An 18827-nucleotide genomic window follows, 5' to 3' on the forward strand; every position below is an offset into this window, starting at 1 on the left:
AGATTGTCACAGTCTAGCTTGAAGGAAATATGGAAGAAAAGTGTATGATTTCTTAAGAAAACTAGAGGAAAAAGGGTAGTTCAAACTACTTCAAGAATAGAAATAAAAGTAACTGCTGCAACTGCTGTGTAAGTTCTTCAGCAGGGAATCCAGGATGCATTTCTGTAATAATTACCAGTTAGTCTCCCAGATTCCGGCTGATCTTTAAAAAACACAGAGTCTGATGTGTGCTTACAAATATCAAGAACTTGATGGCTTCAGTATAATTAATGATTCCTCATTCTTCCACCTAGGAAATTCTCAAAAAGAGGTCACTGAACATACAGAGCACATGGAACACTTAATACTTCAACCAAAATCTAGAATTTATCATTGAAGTCAGTGATAAAGACCTTCTCCATAAATACAAACAGGACACCTTTTGGATCCTATTGGTGTAAAGGCAACAGTAATGTGGATGAGATTGGCTTTTCAACTAATTTGCAACTGCAAGCTCTGGCACTTTAAAAAGGGCTACAGAATCATGTTACAAGAAAAATGTTCTCTTCTGGAACATTACTGTCTATTGCAAACATTAAGAGGAATATGATGACTGAGAGAAGGCTGATGTTATTTAAAAGAAGAAAGAAAATGTGGGTTTATGATCATGAGAGGCAGCTCTCCTTGAAAAGGGCAGCATGACAACTCTGCTCTCACAGGACTAACGGAGGATTAATCTTGCTTTTTAAGAATGTATTACTGTCAAGATGTATATTCCTGGAGTAAGGGAGGGCTCAGTCTGCCATATCACACACAACTTTTTCTCCTAGCTTTTCATGTTCAAAAGGGCTTGAAAGTCCCTCCAAAGCTCAGCAGTCCCACTGGAACATCAATCTTCTTGATTCTTCCTTCACATTTAGTATGAGACAGTACAGAATATGGCGTTGCTCTTGAAGACAGTTCAGCATTCATGCATGCTTAGATCTTTTTGCCACAATCTTCATGATGCTACTTGTATGTAGCATTTGTCACAGCTCCAAAAAGGTTACAGGCTAATGGTATTCTACTAGTTTATGTTGCTGCTTATTTCCTCTGTATGATTAGATCGCACCACAAGGAGTATCTGTTCTGCACTATATAATCCATGCCTTCTAGCTGAATAGAAAAATCCTACAAAATATCTTAGACGCTTCTTAGGTAAACTGTTCTTTGGTGGAAAAAACATGTATTTGTCTCTCCTTGACGAGGTTGGTTTGTTATAGAACAGGCAGTACTTGCATCCCATAGAAATCAAACTCAGTTCATTAGGAAATGATAAAGAAATGGGATATACAAAGAATTCTGGTGAGATAAAACAGACTCTTTCTGCATCCAGTTGCCTTTAAGTAAAAATTAGCTTTCAGGTCTTAAGGAGGTTCTAAATCTTCAACTAATTTACGAACGTGACAGGATCTGTTAGGTATGCATATCTTCCTCTCACAAGCACTAAAATTAACCTAGAACATCTGCATTTGTGTAGTCCTCCCTCCTCTATAGAGAGAAGGAGCAGAAGCATAGTTTCAGCAAACACCACAACTAAAACCAGACACCTTGCACATGAGACCAGAGAAAAGACAGGATTTATAGCAATATGCATTTAAAAAATAAGATACGTCTTATTATATTCAGTAAAAAATGGTAACAGACAAAACCCCATACCTTTATAAACCCCCACAGTCCTCCAGCAGGTGCTCCACCTTGGGCAGTACATACTCTGGGGTCTTCATGCTCCTCAGGAAAAGTGATTGCAGAACCAGTTCCAGGAGCCAAAGGTGATGAGAAAGTTGCTTGTTGAGTAATAGGATCTGCCAAAACACCTAGTAAGAGGCAAAAATAAAACACAAGTGTTCACTTATTCTACTGCATTTAACTTGTTACACTGTAGCAACATGCAATTGTTCAACAGGAAAATGAGCAGGAAGAATAGAAGAATACTGGGCTGATTCACTTCATTTCTTGAAAGCCCCAGAACAATTCAGTTTGTTAAAAGTCAGCAGATATAACTACTGTGAATGAGTTCAACAATATCTGCTGATAGAACCGAGACTGCCATACATTATGTATAAAATTAAACATGTTTTTTTCTTAGCAGGTCAGTTTAACAGTCATGCTTTTTACTGCATTCAAAGTTTCATAAGCAGCCCACAGTAGAGGAAAAAGAGGAATGGGTGTTGCTCTCTAAACAAAGAGATAGGAATGTTATCACACATAATAAAAGAGAGAGAGGTAGGAAATCTTCTAACCCTGAGTACTGGAAATTAGTAGGAACAGAAAAAGGAGCAAGCGAATGAATAGCCTTACAAATTTTAAAGGAAAACAAAAGAAACTCAAACAGCAGAAAATTTAAGCATGAGCCTTTGCCCCATTACTCAAGTCTGTTTTAACCAATTCTCCAACACTAGCCTTGATCAAGAGTTATTTTTATTTTACACTGCACAATTGATAGGTCTTTCTAGACATTTTCCTAATACAGACTACTTAAAAGAGGTATCACCAGTAATAGTAAAGGTCTGGCCCAATTATGGTTGAAAAGCCAAGTTTCCATTCCACTAGCAGAAAATTACATCAGTTCAGCAACTACAGTAATTGCTTGCATGGAAGGTATGTATTTTTAGCTGTCCTAATGCAATTTAGTAGATGGAAACAAGAAAATAGAAGCTGGTGTCATGTGATGAACAGCTTGTTATAGATAGTTTTTCAGAACAAAACCTGAAAATTATGAGATTACAGCCTGAAGTATCACATTATTATGTGGAATATCATGGCTGAAGTTGACTCTCTGATCTAAACAAAAGATATGTATATATGTTCAGCTGGGCTGTCCTGTGCAAGTTAACAAAAAATAAAGCTCCCAAAGATTTTTCTGTGAGCCTGAATGCTAGGAGAACTCTACTAAAGAGGACTCTCTGTCCTAGACCATGACTGTATTTTAAAGGTTACTCTCCCTTCTTCTGAATGCAGCTACATTAATTAAGTGTACCTGGAATAATAAAGAAGCTGAACCTGCAGAACTCTAGCAGAGTGGTGGAAAAAGCCACCCAGGAGATCCCTCATCCTGTCTCACAAACATGAAAGCATATGAACAAAAAGTTACCTGTGACTGGAGGTGCAGAAAATGATGGCATCAGTGGGCTCTGTGGTGCTCGACCAGCATGACCTCTGGTAATGTCATAGGTTGAAGACACGGAAAATCCTGAAATGGGGGGACCAATGGGAGGTGCAGGAAGACCAGGGCCAGCAGTAGAGTTTAATGGAAGAGATGTAGAGAACTGGGACACAGAGGTACTAAAAGCTGAAGAGGCAACAGGAGGTGGGGCAGGAGTTCGAGATGGTGCAATAGTAGAAACTGTTGCAGAAGGCACAAATGGAAGAGAAGCTGAAGTCATCATAGGAGGAGGAAGTGGAGACACTCCAGCTGGCAAGGGTGGTGAGTATGCAGGAGAAGATGACATGCTTTGCGTAGCAAGGGGACTGGACAAAGCTAGAAAAAAATGAGAAAAAAGGAATTTTAGAAATGCTGAGCCTTAATCTCAGAGATTCAGTTATATAATTGTTCAGATATTTTACAAGTAAGTTTTGACCTGGTCTGATTTTTTCCCTTCAAAGTGAATTTTAATTCTGCTTGAGTTTGCATACAACACCAATTGTGCTCAATTTTTGCTGATAGCATCTGGTAAGCCACATCTCTCTTTTTTGCATGACCCTATTTGTCATAAGCTTAAAAAGGCAAGTCAATGTTTTACTACTGAATTTATAGCAGCTGAAGTCTGCCTCAGACATTTCTACCTAGTATTGTTCTTTCTGAGCAACTGCTTAATCAACAGGAATGATGATGACGCAGGAAGTGCCCATCTTTAAGAATAAAACATACACTCATAACATCTGGGAAGGCAGGAGTTACTTCAGAGGTATGGTTCTACAAGACAGGCTGAACACCAGGCAGTCCTCTCTTCCTTGGCACCCAGCCTCCTAATCTGTCTGCTTCCTCTGTTTCAGTGTGGCCCTCAGATGATCCTTGGATAAGCTAATATTGCTCTCTACACCAAGTTTAGGCAGAGAATTAAGTCAGAAAAACAGAAATGACCATTTTTGATAGCAGTAAGCTGCTGGATCAGCTCAAGCATCTCACTGGCCTCAACCTAAATATCAATGACAGTCAAATGATATGCTAAGTTGCACTAATGCAGTGGACTCCAAATTTTATTGCACACGCCTACCTATAAAAAATTTTTGAGTATGCACCCCCACAACATATGTATATTTATTTTTTATTTACATGTACCACTGTACTAGTATATCATGTATAGTAGAAAACACACACAATAGAAATATAAATTGGATGAGATAAAGATGAATAAAAAAATAAAAATAATTTTTATTTATTAGCAGTACAAAAACTTCTCCCACTGAAAAGTTCTATTAATATACTATTAATAAAATAACATAATATGTTAATAATGATTAACATACTATATTATACAATTATTAATCAATTTTTAGTATAAGCAATGTGATTGAAGAAGCCTTATTATTTGTTAAATCTTGGTTTAACACCTCATGATACTGCAATTTGAAGGTCTGGTTCTATGTTCACATTATTTGGATACTTGGCTGTAATGGCTGTCATAGCTGGAAAAGATACCTGACAAAGATACATAGATCCAAATGGAAGTAGTACATTATTGGCTGTGCTTGCTTACTAAATCATGCTATTTGTCTTCCACTCGCACCCACCAATTATGCAAAGGTTTTTCTTGAAATTCAGCTAGCAAATTTCCATCTTCCCCGATGTTGGTCAATTGTTCTTGCAAACTAATCAGAAGGTGTTAACACTTCCATATTTTTAACAAATGGGTTCAAAATCCTTCACTGGAACTCTTTGTTGGGAAGATTTTTACACAAGTCAGGAAATTATCTTTGCAAGTTTATGTGTACAGGTCTGACAGGTTTTATATGTACACTTGCATTGTTTTTGGCAACAGGATTGCATAATGATGGAAACATTTCCAAATACCAATTTTCAAAATGCTCTCTCGAAAGCATGACTTTCTTACAAAAAGTTGTTACTGTAGCACTCCTTGTTAGAACATCATCTTTACCTTGAAGGGACAAATTATGAGTGCATATTTTTTTGAAAATATCTACTAGGTAGCCCACTGCTGACAGCCACTTGTCATCACAGAAAATGCCAGCAAACCTGGGATACTTGTCTTTTTGTAAAAGAAAAACATTCATGTCATCTTTAAGTTTAACAACTCTTTCAAACACCTTGCTACATGACACCCAGCAAACCTCTGTGTGATACAAATTTCATGGTCACTCCCTATCTCCCTACAAAGTATTGATAAAAAAAATCTACTATTTAAAGACCATTTTTATAAAATTAACCACATTGATGACATCTTGTAGCACTTTGTGCACTTCTGGCTCCAGTTTCTTTGCTGCACTAGCTTGCCTATGAATGAAGCAGTGAATAAATTTCAGGTGTGGTGATATCTCTGTAACCTTACTCCAGAATCCATTTTTATCCTAGCCAAATCAACTGTTCCATCAGTGGTTAAAGTTACACAGTTTTAATAATTACATTGCTTTTATTAAATAAGTAATTTACTGTTGAGGATATACCTTCTCCAGCACAGCCCTCCCTTAGCATTTGACAATAAAGTAGTTCTTTGGGTATTTTATTATTGAAACAGAATTTAGCAAAAAACCATAAGCTGAGACATGTTAGGAACATCTGTACTTTCAGGCAGCTGGATAGCAAACCTCCTACACTAATTTGTGTAATTTGTTCTAATACTTATTTCTTCAGTGATGCTTTCTCTGCATCTTCCTACAGTATTTGCTGATGAATGCATTTTAGTTTGTCACCATACTGTTTTCCATGTATTATTTCAGACATTTTTACCGTGTTAAGAAGAACAAGTGTTTCCCCAATGTACATTCTGCTTAGTTTTTAGATGTCTTGCTAATCTTAGTGGCTTCATAGTAGCCTTCGCTAATATCTCAAGGCACAACATGCACTTAGGGCAATGTTCATCGTTAACAATGGTGGATGTAAATTTATATTTCAAATAGTCCTCTTGAAGATTTTGAAATTTTTTTGGTCAACTGTTTGTCAGATCCAATTAGATTGTTAGCCATATTACAAGGTAAAAACAAGGGTGCAGAGCTCACACTAGGAGGCAGAGAAGCGTCAGCCCTTCCATTTTCTTGTTGTTGGATTATGCTCACACTATTAGCAGTATTTTCAATCCATGGTCTCTTTGCAGGAATCTTTAAGTCACTTGCCCATTTTGTGAGGGCTAGTATAGTTAAAACTAGATAACATAACCATAAATCCACTCAAGCAGGCACACAAACCGCAAGGCATCACAATATGATGAAAGTGAGCAAAAGAGTGAGGGTGCTACTGTGAACCCCTTTGCATCATGGAACACCCACTCTTCTCTCAGGACATGTGAATATCTGGCATATGGACCAACTGAGTGAGGAGATCAGCATCAAGCAGTATATTAAATATTAGTGAAGCTTAATTTTCTTCTTATTTTTTAGATAAAAAGAAATATTAATGGAAGTTCTAATGTTTTGTTCCCTCACCCCAATGGATTGCCTTGCATATCCCCTGAGATAAGGGCACTCCACTTTGGAGTCCACTGCACTAGTGTGACTCAAGATAACAAAACCAGATATGTCAGAAAATTAAATATTTGCTATTCAGAATATGGTGTTCAGATTTTTCAAAAATCAGAAAAAGTGCTTTGATTACCACCTTTACCACTATCCCCTACAAGACTGTAAATTTGTTTTGTTTTTAACTCCCTCCTATGCTGCTCATCTAACCGTGCGCTGTAGTGGAAGGCATTATTTCCCTGGCCCCACATCCTTAAAAAACATAAGTGCATCCACATGACTTCATAAAAAAGTTTCAAGAATAAAAAAATGTTGAAAATACTCTGCATGTCAGATGCATGTCAGATAAGAAGCACAATTCCATGATTAAAAAACAATTTAAATTCTTCCAATTAGTCTGGAGAGGAGCACTAATTATGCTGATTGCAATGTTTTTGGATGAATTGCTGTGCTTCAAAAGACATGAATAAACATGCCCAAGTTGCTAAGGAAGTTTCTGTACCTAATGAGACAGGTGTAGCAGTGGCAGCAGCAGCCCCTGCTGTGCTTGGTGGGGGTGTGCCAGGTGGAGTTGTCTCTATTCCACTCTCTTCCATCATTTTCTTTCACCTATGAAAAGCTGTGAGGAAAAAAAAAAAAGCATATCTTGAGAAACAAGGGAAAAGATTTTACATTAGAATGTAAAGGCCACAACAGAGTGATTTACATTCCTGAACAGAGCAGGTAATTCAAATGCCAACTCGACAAAAGAGAAAAAAATCGACTGATCTCAAGTACATAATTATCCACTTACGTCTCATTTCTCCTGTATCTTCTCTTTATTTTTAGCACTGTGATAATACCTCAAACTCCAGGCCTCTTTCTAAAAACCTTACTATGTATGCCCAGCTACTGCTTCCAATATATACTGGAGGTACTTATATGAGTAATAATAGGGAAGTAATTACACATTGCAAAACCCATACCCCACTGCAAGAAAAACTTAACAATGGGGTAGTATTTTGCTGCGTTACTGAGCTGTAGCAACTCCAACAAGGACCAGCTATTTTCAGAGCTGACACATGACAGGATGCAAAACGTGGCAAGAGGCAAGGCGGAGGACGGAAGCCTCCCCCTCCTGGCAGCCAAGAACCACGACTGCCCACAGGGTTGTAGCCCTCTCGGGCCTCAGCACTTCAGCAGATGCTCCCGAGCATCACACCTGAGCACACGCACCTTGCTCAGCACCACAAACAGCCAGTGGCACAGCTGGCAATGGCCCGGGAGTCCTGACTCTGTGACCTAAGCTCTAACCATGACCATGTCTACCTTAAAGCAGAAGCTTTTTGGGGTCAGCTAAATAAACCTCCAGAAAAGCCAGATGAAAACAGCTGAAATTCACTTCCAACATCAACAAAGTTGCACTGAAATTAATTTACACTGAACAAGTTTCCCAGTACAGACAACTCCCATAAAATCCAAATACCATACTGCTCTGGTGACATTATCGGAAGTGAAAGTAATTGAAAACTTTGGCTTTTATTTTGAACGCCAGATTGTGTCGGAAGTCTCTTTTAACACCTTTGAGTAAACCTTTAAAATATACTACTTCTGAAAAAGTAAAGCTATATGCTTATTTAAAAATCTTAAATTAATGTAAAAGGGCTTAGGAGAAGAAAAGGAGAGAGGAAAAATTTGGGACTTTCATGAACGCCTGGAGATTTTTGTTTGTCAGTACAGAGGCAGCTAACAAAACCCCCTGCTCCTCCCAAGTCTGGTAAACTAGACAGCAATGATTTGTACTGCTGCCTGAGGTAACAATTCTTAAGGAACTGTCCTGGGTTCAGCTGGGATAGAGTTAATTTTCACAGGAACCTGGGAGGGGGGCACAGCCTGCGCAGCTGACCTGAACTAGCCAAGGAGCTATTCCATACCATATGCCATCATGCTCAGCATATAAATGGGGAGCGGGCTGGGGGGAGCTCTCTCGACTTTCTTTCGGTGGGGGAAGTGGTGGAGCGTCAGGTTCCGGGTGGTGAGCAGTTGCACTGTGCATCACTCGTTTTGTATACTCTTTCATTAGTACCGTTGTTGTTGTTGTAACTTCTCTTTTTGTGCTGTCCCAGTAAATTGTCCTTATCTCAGCCCTCGAGGTTCTGTTTTTGTTTTTTTTTTTTTTTTTTTTTTTTTTGTTTTTTTTTTTTTGTTGGATTTTTTTTTTTCTTTCTTTCTTTCTTTTTTCTTTTCTCCTTTCTGATTCTCCTCCCCATCCCACCGGAGGGGGACAGGAGAAGTGAGTGAGCGGCTGGGTGGTCCGCTGCGTGGTCCTTTGTTACCGGCTGGGCTGAAACCACGACAGGAACTTTAATGAATAAAAATCCTAGGTAAAGTAATTATGTGTACGAAAAATAGACAGACTCAAACATTTTCCATCATATCCATTACATCAGCAGCTGCTGAGGACTGCCAGCTTATTCCCTTTCACAGTTTACAGAGGAAAAGCTTAGATAATGTGTTGAGTAAAAATACTTGTGTGTATATAAAAAGAACTCTACTTACAAAAATACAGGGTTTTTTCCTCTCTTTCAAAAAAACCCCCTCGTTGTTTTAAATGGATACATAACTCTAAGTTTGATATGGAGGAAAAATTACTGTTATTACCAAATTGAAAAATCCAAAAAGTAGGACGTCAATGTTAGTCTTGACAGGCTTACAAAGAGTCTCAAACACAAATTAAAGCATCAAAATCACATAGGAGAAATTATAGTCTCTCTAACAAACCAGTATGCTTTGCATAAGTGATTCAAGATTAAACATTTCAGCCCAGTCTCAGAAAGCAAGTAAATGTTGTTTAAGTGCAGCACTCTTCATGAAAACCCTCATGACAGAGGGATTTTAGATTCTGAGTACATCTTCAACTAATTTAAAAGCTTCTCTTCAGGTGGGATGAAAGGGTCAGTAATTGCCTGGTGGGGAATAGACTGTCTTTGCAGAATGAGTACATCTTATTATCCCTTAGAAAGCAACTGCACAGTCTTCCGTTAAACTTCACCAAGCAGAAGAATTTGCAATAATAAGATTTTGTCCTGTCATCAAGCTACTGGAGTTTACACTCCCCTTCATAGAAGTATTTCAAAAGTCATTCTTCTTCTAATTAATTATACACTGCAAAGCAAGAAAGAACTTTCCATTGTGCAACTAAAGTAATCACTGACCGAAACCTCACAGAAACATTTTATTTTATCAAGGCTCTTCGCTGCTTGATTTCACCTGATGCCATGATTTAAAACTGCTGAGAGGTGCTTACTACTTAAAATAAATACTGTGGCCATGTAGAATGACTGAAAAAAATTCCACAGAACAGCTTTTCAAAAACTGTGTACACAGCTTTTTCAAAGCTTCACAGAGCTACTAACGCAGGGGAAAAATAGGACAACCCCCCAAAATGTAACCTAACTGACATCTGGAAAGTTAGGAATTAGTAGAAATGTAAATAACTCTGTAGTTAACTTCACAATGAGAAAAGTGAAGCTAGCATTAAACAGAAACAGGAATCCCAAACTTGCAAAAATTATGAGTCAGTTGCTGAAATATAGTGATTCAAAAACCCCATATAAGTGACTTAAAACTTGAATATAAAAAAAAAAAAAGAATAAAGAGTAGTTTCAGATTTTCTCCTCTCACATGTAAGTGTCTCTGGGAAAGCCACCCATCTGCAAATCCAGCCTGGCCAGGAGATGGAAGTTTGAGGGGGGTATCCTGCCAGTTGTAGGGCTTATTTCCTCTCCCTTGGACTTTGCAGGTCCAGGTGTGCACTCCTAGGCAATGTGTCCCAGTAAGCTGGATACCCTCAGAGTGATGCCCCATCAGAGGCATACTGCTATCTCCTTTCTGTTCTGGCTTAAATTTTATCTTTTGACCCTAATACATCCCATACTCTTTGATGTATTGTCCACTATAATCAGTTGGGGGTTTGCCACTAGCTGGGGAAAAGATGACCTCTCCCTACCTTTTGCTGGAAGGGTAGACAAATTCCTTTATTCCCTTGCATAATGCACAATAGCCTATAGTATTTTCATCTTGCTCTCAACTTTTTCCTTCACTCACTTCCCTTCCCATCTACCCACCCCCATGCCTATTAGTGAACCCTGAAACCTAAATGCTTCTATACTTTTTTTCCTTTAGCATACCCATCCCCTCACACAACCATCAATCTCATTGTGAAGTCCTGACCTGGTAGGGACTAACATGAAGCCTCCACAAATAACAGCTTTCTATACACTGAATTCTCAACATATACCAGTTGTAGTTTGCATGTGCTGCATGAAATAACATAAATAATTAAAAAAAAAATAATGTTAAGGAGAAAGGTAAGACATAGGAGGAGGGAATACACAAAAGGAAAGGAAAGCAAGAAGTACAGTAAGTGTAACTGGAAGCTAGTAGCTCATCATGTTGAAAGAATCCATCACTACATACAATTAAAACTGATCCCACAGGATATATGGCTTAACACTTTAATCTAAATGGCCTACCTGAAATCAGTTACATGTGCAAAATAGGGAAGCATTGGGGTGGAAGAAGAACATGGCGGGGGGCCGGGGGGGGTGGGGGGGTGGGGGGGACAGGACCCAGGCAATCCACAGACCTTAACAGTGTTCAGTCCTCAACAAAGTTGCCAACGAGGGTTTCCAACTTCCCTTAGGGGAGTAGCAGGGAAAAAGTTTCCCAGTAAGATCAGCCTACAAATCCTTAATGACTGCTGGGTGTGGAACTGGACTGTCTTTTCAGCGATTTAAAAAAAATAAAAGTAATAATTCTCCATAGTCCAAGCCACAAACACATACTTTGAAGGAAGTAGCATCTGAAAATTCAGCCTCACTTCTTAAGGAAGTGACTTTTGTTGCTTCTTGCAAACTAGAACATTTTGTATTATTAAATTGAAAAAACAAAGGAGAAACTCTGAGACTGGCAAATTGAAGCATGTGCAATTAGGTGAAAATAACAGCCATACTGCCATCTAGTGATCTGTGGTCATAAATTGATTTCACAAATTTGATAACCTCACCACACTTAGATAGAAGAAAATCTTATCTTATGCTTCTATGAAAGTAAAAAAAGAAGGGATATGGAAAAGAGAAACACAGAAAACCACAGAAAAAACACACTCCCAATGATCAGTCGTCCTTAAAATAACCCTTTTAAGAAGTAGAAGTATGAATTTTGTTAGGCTTCCATCGATTATTTGGTTAAAAAAAAATATTAAATAACCCTTGTCAGTACTAATGAAGACACTATGGGGATAATGTTAAACCCCCACATTACACAAAGAAAATATAGTATACCCACAAGGTTTAAGGTTTATCCCCAGTTGACAGGTAACTATATTTTACTGATTCTCACCAGCTGAATCTCATCCATTAACCTAATCTCAATTGCAGGACCTGTGTCGGAAGGGAAAACCAGGCTCAAGTTCTGACTGAAAATTTTAACAGGGGTCATATTAAAAGCAGGAATGAAATAATTTGATTTAGAGACTAAAAGGCTGAACTGGCAAATTATTCATCTTTTTATTTAAGTATAATAGGAATTAATTACATTTGTCCTAATATTTTGTAATAATCTTAACGACATAACCACACATCAAAAGCATTCTTCAGGTTATTACTCTAAAGTATAGAAATTCACAGTTAATGATAAAATTACCTACAAATGGAGATTAGCAAGTTTCACATGGATAAAAACACATTGTCTAGAAATCAGTCATACTTCAGAGTTTATAATGAGGCCATACTTCCAGTCACCCTTAATTAACCCCTTCTTGTATTTCAGTAGATGCTCCTGATAATAAAAAAACCCACAACATACTTAAGAACCCGAAGAGGCAAAACTATCCTCTAAACAAGAGTCTAGAAGGAAACAAAACCACAGCTGGAACACTAAATTCAAATGCTATTAAACTTCTCATCTTTAATCATAACCGGCATACCTATTTTAATTAAATATGTGTAACAGTACTGGTTACACACATGGTTAATGGCTAAGCACAAGCTGACAAGTGTCCAGAGTAAGGACATTTTTTTAATTCATTTGAACAAATCAATTGTTTGGAGCTACTCCCAGTGCAACAACCTCTTCAGACAAAACGTTACATCCTAGGTTGCATTAAGTGATAGACAGAGTCACAGGCACATACTTCTGTTCAATGGGAGAGAAGTCAAAGGAAAAAAAAGCCCAAGAACCCACAAAGATGCAAACAAGAGGGATTAAAAACAGTGACCAAGAAGAAAACAAGAAAGAAAATGACAAAAGAAAAACCTTCACCTGTTAAAGATGGAGTGAAACTGACTTCAATCAAAAAGCCAACACTTAAACAAAACAAACCAAAAACTGAGTTGAACTGTTAGTATATTAAAGTTTCATCTGAAAAATCCCTCACATTGGTTTACTCCATTTTAGAAAGGGAGGGCAAAAAATCAGGGATAAAACTTCCTTCAGACTCTGGTCCATTAAATGCAGGCAGGTCCCAGAGGGCATACAAAGTCTCACTGAAGCCAAAGGAAGGGCATAGAGGGATCATCAGTTTAATTACCTGGTGTTAAATTACTTGTTCTAAAGTCCGAAGTCTTAAAGAGAAGTAATCAGAAAAGAGACAGAGACAGACGGAAAGACAGACAGACGGAAAAAAAACAAAAAACCAGACTCTCCTATACCTATTCTATATTAATAGCATAATGTGAATCACAACATCTGCACCAGTTTTTCACTTAAAAAAAAAAAAGTCTGTTTTTCAAGCATAATCCAGTATGCCTCAGACCTAACGCAGTACCACAATAGCTCAAAACACCAGGTGTGCCAAAAGGGGTTAACCTTGTCTTGAGACTGCAGACAGAGTTATCATAGTCCACACATACCATAAAAAACAAGAAGTTCCACCTTTAGAAAAGCTTCCTCATATCTGAGAATTATTTTGCTTCCCACATTCTTAGTGCCATTGCCAACTCTTTGGATTTGCTCCAGACCACCAGCACCCTTACCATCAAATACTTATTTTTAAATACAACAAAGCTTATGTAGCTTCAGGGACTTCTTAGTTCCAATGTTATACAATAGTATACAATGTTACATACAACTACATAAAACCATCAAAGAAACAGCTAAACAAAACCACCTACATTCTACCAATTTGCACCAATAGCTATATCATATTACATGATGCAATAGCTCCGGCACTTTCAGAGGTTTTTCCCCAAAAGAAATAATGCTTTTTTCATGTGACAATAAAAATAAATAAATCATATAAATAAAGGGCAAATCACTTCAACAATGCCTCCAGAGACATTATAAACTAATAAAGCTCCTGAAGCATCACTTCTATCAGATACTAACAGATCCTCAGGGGTGAGGATTTCCACTGCCAATCACGCTCACTCAAGCTGAAACCACAGGGGGCTTACCAGAACCAGCATTTCCACCCCCAGCTGCACGGCTGGAACACATAGTCCCGAGACCCACAATCCAAGCCAGTGCGGGGAGGAAGCCTGGTCGCTTGGAGGATGACTCACAAGAGCAGAACAATGTTAAGTGACCTAGCAAGGTACCAGGACCAGCCAGCTGGAAATTCTATAGAGAGTGCGGGTCTACGCACGTGTTTGCAATGCCACCAGCCACTGAGGCAGCAAGCAGTCCTGCTGTAAGGACTGTGATCGGCATTCACCACCCACGACCCTCACCTCACAACGAGCCTCAAAGCGTGCTCCTCTCAGCAGAGAGGACAGGAGCCGCTGCTGCCCTTTAGAAGGACGAGATGGTGCAGAACGAGAGGAACGAGACAGAGTGCCCACAGCAGGGTCAGGCCCCCGGCTGCTCCCCAGGACCGAGCCCGCTGAGAGGCCGACACCGCGCAGCCCCCCGGCGTGCCGCCCAAGGGGGGAAAAGGGCCTGGGCGGGAGGCCTCGGGACGGCTCCCGGACCTCGGCCGGCGGCCCCCGCACACGCAAAAACACGCACAGACGCGGCCGGGCCGGCGGCCGCCCCGCAGGGCCCCGCCGCTGACCGACGGGCCGCGGAGGCGTAGGCCGGCAGGCCGGGCGGAGCGGCGCGGACCCCGCCGGCATTCCCCCCTCCGGGAAACACCCCAGCACCCCCCCCGCCTGCCGCCCCCCGCCCCATACGCCACAGCCTCCCGCGCTGCCCGCCGCCGTGACCGCCGGGCCTGCCCCAGCCGCTTCGGGCCCGCCGCAGCCGGCACCCGGGATAGCGGGACAGTTACCGCTGCGGGACGCCGCCGCCGCCGCCCGGCCTAGCGCAGCCCTCCAGCCACTCCCTCTCCGCCGCCGGGGACGACGGGTGCCAACGCGTCCCCTCTGCCCGCCACGACACGCGGCCTCACCCAGCCCAAGCGCCAGAGCCCGCCGCCTCTCGCTGCCGCTCGCTCGCCCGCCCGGCCTGCCACGCTCGGCCTGCCACGCTCGCCCCGCGGCAAACCCGCGCCCCGGGACCTGCCGGCGACGAAGGCGGACACCGACCGGCTCCACCGCCGACTACAGCTCCCAGCAGCCCTGGCGGCGCCGCGCCAGCCACCGCCCCGCCCCGCCGCCGCGCTTGCCACGTCGCCGGCGGCGCTCCCTAGTGGCGTCGCGCGCCCCCTGCCATTTCCGTCGCGCCGCCGACGCGCAGCTGTCGCCTTCAAAATGGCGGCGGCGGGCGAGCCGGGAACCTCTTTTGCCACGTTCGGCGGCCAGCGGCGGGGAGGGGCCGCGGTGCGCGGTAGGGGAGAACGGCAGGGCGGCCAACAGTCCCTGCCCGGCGCGGAGGAGCGCTGTTGGTGCGGCGTGCGGGCTCGCTACCCAACACCCCCCCCCGCGTCCTGCCCGCCCCGCCATAATTGCGCGTTGTCTCACGTTCGCACCTGCGCAAATCGTGAGCTGTACTGGTATGATATCATACAGGCAGCCCCTCTGCCTTCTTTTTCTGGTTACTGGTGAGAGAAAAATTACACGGTGGACTTAAATTTTACACTCTTAACAAGCCATCAGGCAGCCTTTCCTACATTTCTAGTTGTGGGAATTTGTATTGTAGTTACTGCTGCTGAGCTTTGGGCTTTCGTGCTGTGGGGACCTGGGTCTTCCTTTGGGGCCCAGCAGCAGGTCTTGGTGCCAAACCCAGCAGCCACCCTCTGTCCCTCCCCTCACCTTGCATGGCCGGCTTGGCTGCAGAAGGGTCACGGAGCAGTGTGTGAGACGAGGGCGAGGGGCCCTGGGGTGTGTGAGAGGAGGGCGAGGGTCCCTGGGGAGCACGGAGAAGTTGCGCTGCCATTTCTGCGGGGCTGACTGGCAGCAGAGAGGAGCTGTGCTGGGGGAAGTGCTGCAAAGAGCAAGCAATGAGGAGGGGTGGTGGGGGTGGTGGGGAGGGGCGCTGGGGAATTGACGGTGCCCGTCTGCCAAAGAGGGTTCCTTTCAGAGCGGAGGAGAAATGCCAGCGACAAGGCTGGATCTGGAAGAGGGGGAAGAAAGCCTGTGCTTCAGGGCAGCAGCATGTCCACCTTTCTTGGGTCACGTCTCTTAGTACTAGAAGAAGGGGAAGAAGGGCCCAGCAACACCAGATAACGGGACTCAATGGCGCTCCGATTAGAGCAAAGGGCCCTTCAGGTCCATAGGGCCAGGCCCCATGGTACTTGAATCAGGGAAAAGGGGCCTGCAAGAGAACAGGGACAGGCACCCTGGCACCTTCCTGAAGGGAAAGGGGCCTTGCAAAAGCAGAGGGCCAAGACCCGAGGCGCTGTGCTCTGGGGAGAGATGCGCTCAGAGAGCACAGGTCCAGCCCCATGGTAGTCAAAGCAGGGCGACGAGGCTGTGCAAGACCAGAGGGAGAAGCCCCATGGCGCTCTGCTAAGGACAACGAGAGGCAACAGTGGGCATAGCCCCAGGAAAAGGGGGAGAAAGCAGCACGGGTGGGGATAGCAATGCAACCTGCACTGTTAGTAACACAGAGACTTCTTGCAGTTTACAGGCCTTTATTTTATTTGACTTACAAATTATGTCACTTAGAGCACAGGGAGCCATTGAGAGCCAGTGCACGCCCCAGCTGCTAGCCCAGCCCTGGTTTCAGCAGCGCCTGGGACATTATTCTAGCGCTGCCGGCGGGGTGGCCTCTTCTTGGCTGGAGAAGAGGCCTCGGGGCTACCAGACCTCCTCTTTGGGGCTCGCCGTGGCCCCCCAGGGGAGCGTTCCCTGCCCTGGCTGGATGTAGATGGACCTGCCATGACCTCCTCAGGCTCTTCCTCCTCAGGGATAGGAAAGAGGACAGAGGGAGGGCTTCCAGGACCCCCACGAAGGACAGCTGCCGAGGTGCTGGGGTAGCCATCCACATTGGTTCCTTGAGGGCTGTAGGAAGGGGCCAGCCCAGGTGTGGGAGACCCTCGCCAGGAGGCAGCGGGGCCAGGGGCACCTGCGGGGCTGCCCTCCCACCCCCCCACAGCATGGCCATCCTCCACGCCCAGCAGACGGCGGGCCTCCCCGCTGCACTGTTGCACAGCAACATGAATGAGCTCATGCACAAATGTTGCCGCGCTGTTTTGGAGGGTGGCCCTCAGCAGCTGGACCAGCTGGTTTTCATCCAGCCCAAAGAGGACAAGCAGGGGTATGATGAGGCCCTCCACTGTGGCTGCTCGTGAACACCAGTTCCCAAAGATCCACCTCAGCTCCTGACGCACCCAGGTCAGAAGGGGCTGGAGGAGAGCTGGGTGGTCCCGGAAAAGGGTTGCCCAGATGTTGGGCTGGAGGCCGCCCGGAGGAGCCCTGGGCACCTGGATCTCCACAGCCTGTTGTGTTGCTGCACGGCTGTGGGCAGCTGGACGGCCGAGAACTCCCCCTGCCTGGCGGCCGATGACTGGTGGTGCTACAAATCGGGTGATGATATGCTCCTCAAAGTCATCGTCTCCCCCCACTGAGTGCATGATGGAGATGATCCTCCCCTTGCAGAGGGGGCACTCAGGCTTGCTCTCAGCCCACCGCACAATGCATGGGTAGCAGAATTGGTGGAGGCACGGCATCACGTAGCTGGCCTCCTCCCAGCTGTCCAGGCAGATGGGACAGCGGTTGGCCGGCTCCGCAGCCATGCCTTCCACATGTTGCAGTGGGCTGGGGGAAGCTGGGGATGTCAAGCCACTCCTTGTCACCGGCACTGCAGCAGCCGGTGTCACACTAGAAAAGGAAGAGAGGCCAGGGTCATTTGCTGGCCCGGGGAGGGATGGAAGAAACACCCAGGTCCCTCAAGAAGGAAACCCTCCCAGCTCCCCACCCCAGGCTGAGGTTTCCCCTCCCAGCTCACCTCTGCTGCTGCGAGTGTCCCTCCTGGGTGCCCCGGCTGCCTGCATCTGGCAGGGCCGGGGAAAATCCTTCAGCGTCTCTGGGGCTGGACATGGAGAGCTGCAACGAGCAGCTCCCCGACCACCGCAGCAGCACCAGTGGCCTCCCTCAACACTCCAAACCTCGCGAACTCGCTCAGCTGGAGCGTGGGCTGGACCTTGCTGAGATTGGGTGTCTGAGTGTAAGCAGTGAAGGCTGCCTGGTCACAATGCGGCACCTGGGGTTGTTTTCTGGTTTTGGCTGACCTAGAATTAATTTTGATTCTAGTAGCTGGTATGGTGTTATGTTTTGGATTCAGCATGAGCATAATACTGATAACATGCTGATGTTTTCAGTTCTTGCTAACTGTTTGTACTAATTCAAGGTTTTTTCAGCTTCTCATGCCCAGCCAGCAAGAAGGCTGCAGGGGCATAAGAAGTTGGGAGGGGACACAGCTGGGACAACTGGCCAAAGGAATATTCCATACCATTTAACATAATGCCTAGTATATAAACTGGGGTGAGTTGGCCAGGGTGAGGGGTGGATCACTGCTCGGAAGCTATGGCATCAGTCAGCAAGTGGTGAGCAATTGCACTGTGCATCCCTTGTTTTGTGTATTCCAGTTCTTTTATACTCTTGTCATTTATTATTATTATTATTATTATTTTCCTTTCTGTCCTATTAAACTTCTTATTTCAACCCACAAGTTTTACTTTTTTTTCCAATTCTCTCCCCAGTCCCACTGGGGCAGGGAATGAGTGAGCAGCTGCGTGGTGGTTAGTTGCTGGCTGGGGTTAAACCATGACAGAACATCACAGTCCATGCCTTGGTGACATCAGAACCCATCGC

At 44.0% G+C, this 18827-nt stretch overlaps 1 protein-coding gene across 5 annotated transcripts in view; it reads right to left on the minus strand.

The window, feature by feature from the left end:
• Positions 1 to 15294, minus strand: part of PRRC1 (proline rich coiled-coil 1) — a 30546-nt gene extending 15252 nt beyond the window's left edge. Inside the window, exons 1-4 of one of the 5 annotated variants that reach the window (XM_075019587.1) lie at positions 15159 to 15294; positions 7154 to 7270; positions 3113 to 3499; positions 1678 to 1835 (exon numbers count right to left, since the gene is read on the minus strand). In XM_075019587.1, the coding sequence (XP_074875688.1) occupies positions 1678 to 1835; positions 3113 to 3499; positions 7154 to 7250 (642 nt within the window). In that variant the 5' untranslated portion in view covers positions 7251 to 7270; positions 15159 to 15294. Of the gene's footprint in view, positions 1 to 1677; positions 1836 to 3112; positions 3500 to 7153; positions 7271 to 7444; positions 8522 to 14363; positions 14643 to 14902; positions 14963 to 15022 lie in introns of those variants that run through there. The other 4 variants (XM_075019584.1, XM_075019585.1, XM_075019588.1 and 1 more) reach the window with 4 other exon arrangements.
• Between the last annotated feature and the right edge of the window lie 3533 nt (positions 15295 to 18827).

This window comes from Buteo buteo, chromosome Z, assembly GCF_964188355.1.
Source record: "Buteo buteo chromosome Z, bButBut1.hap1.1, whole genome shotgun sequence".
Taxonomy (NCBI): Eukaryota; Metazoa; Chordata; class Aves; order Accipitriformes; family Accipitridae; genus Buteo; species Buteo buteo.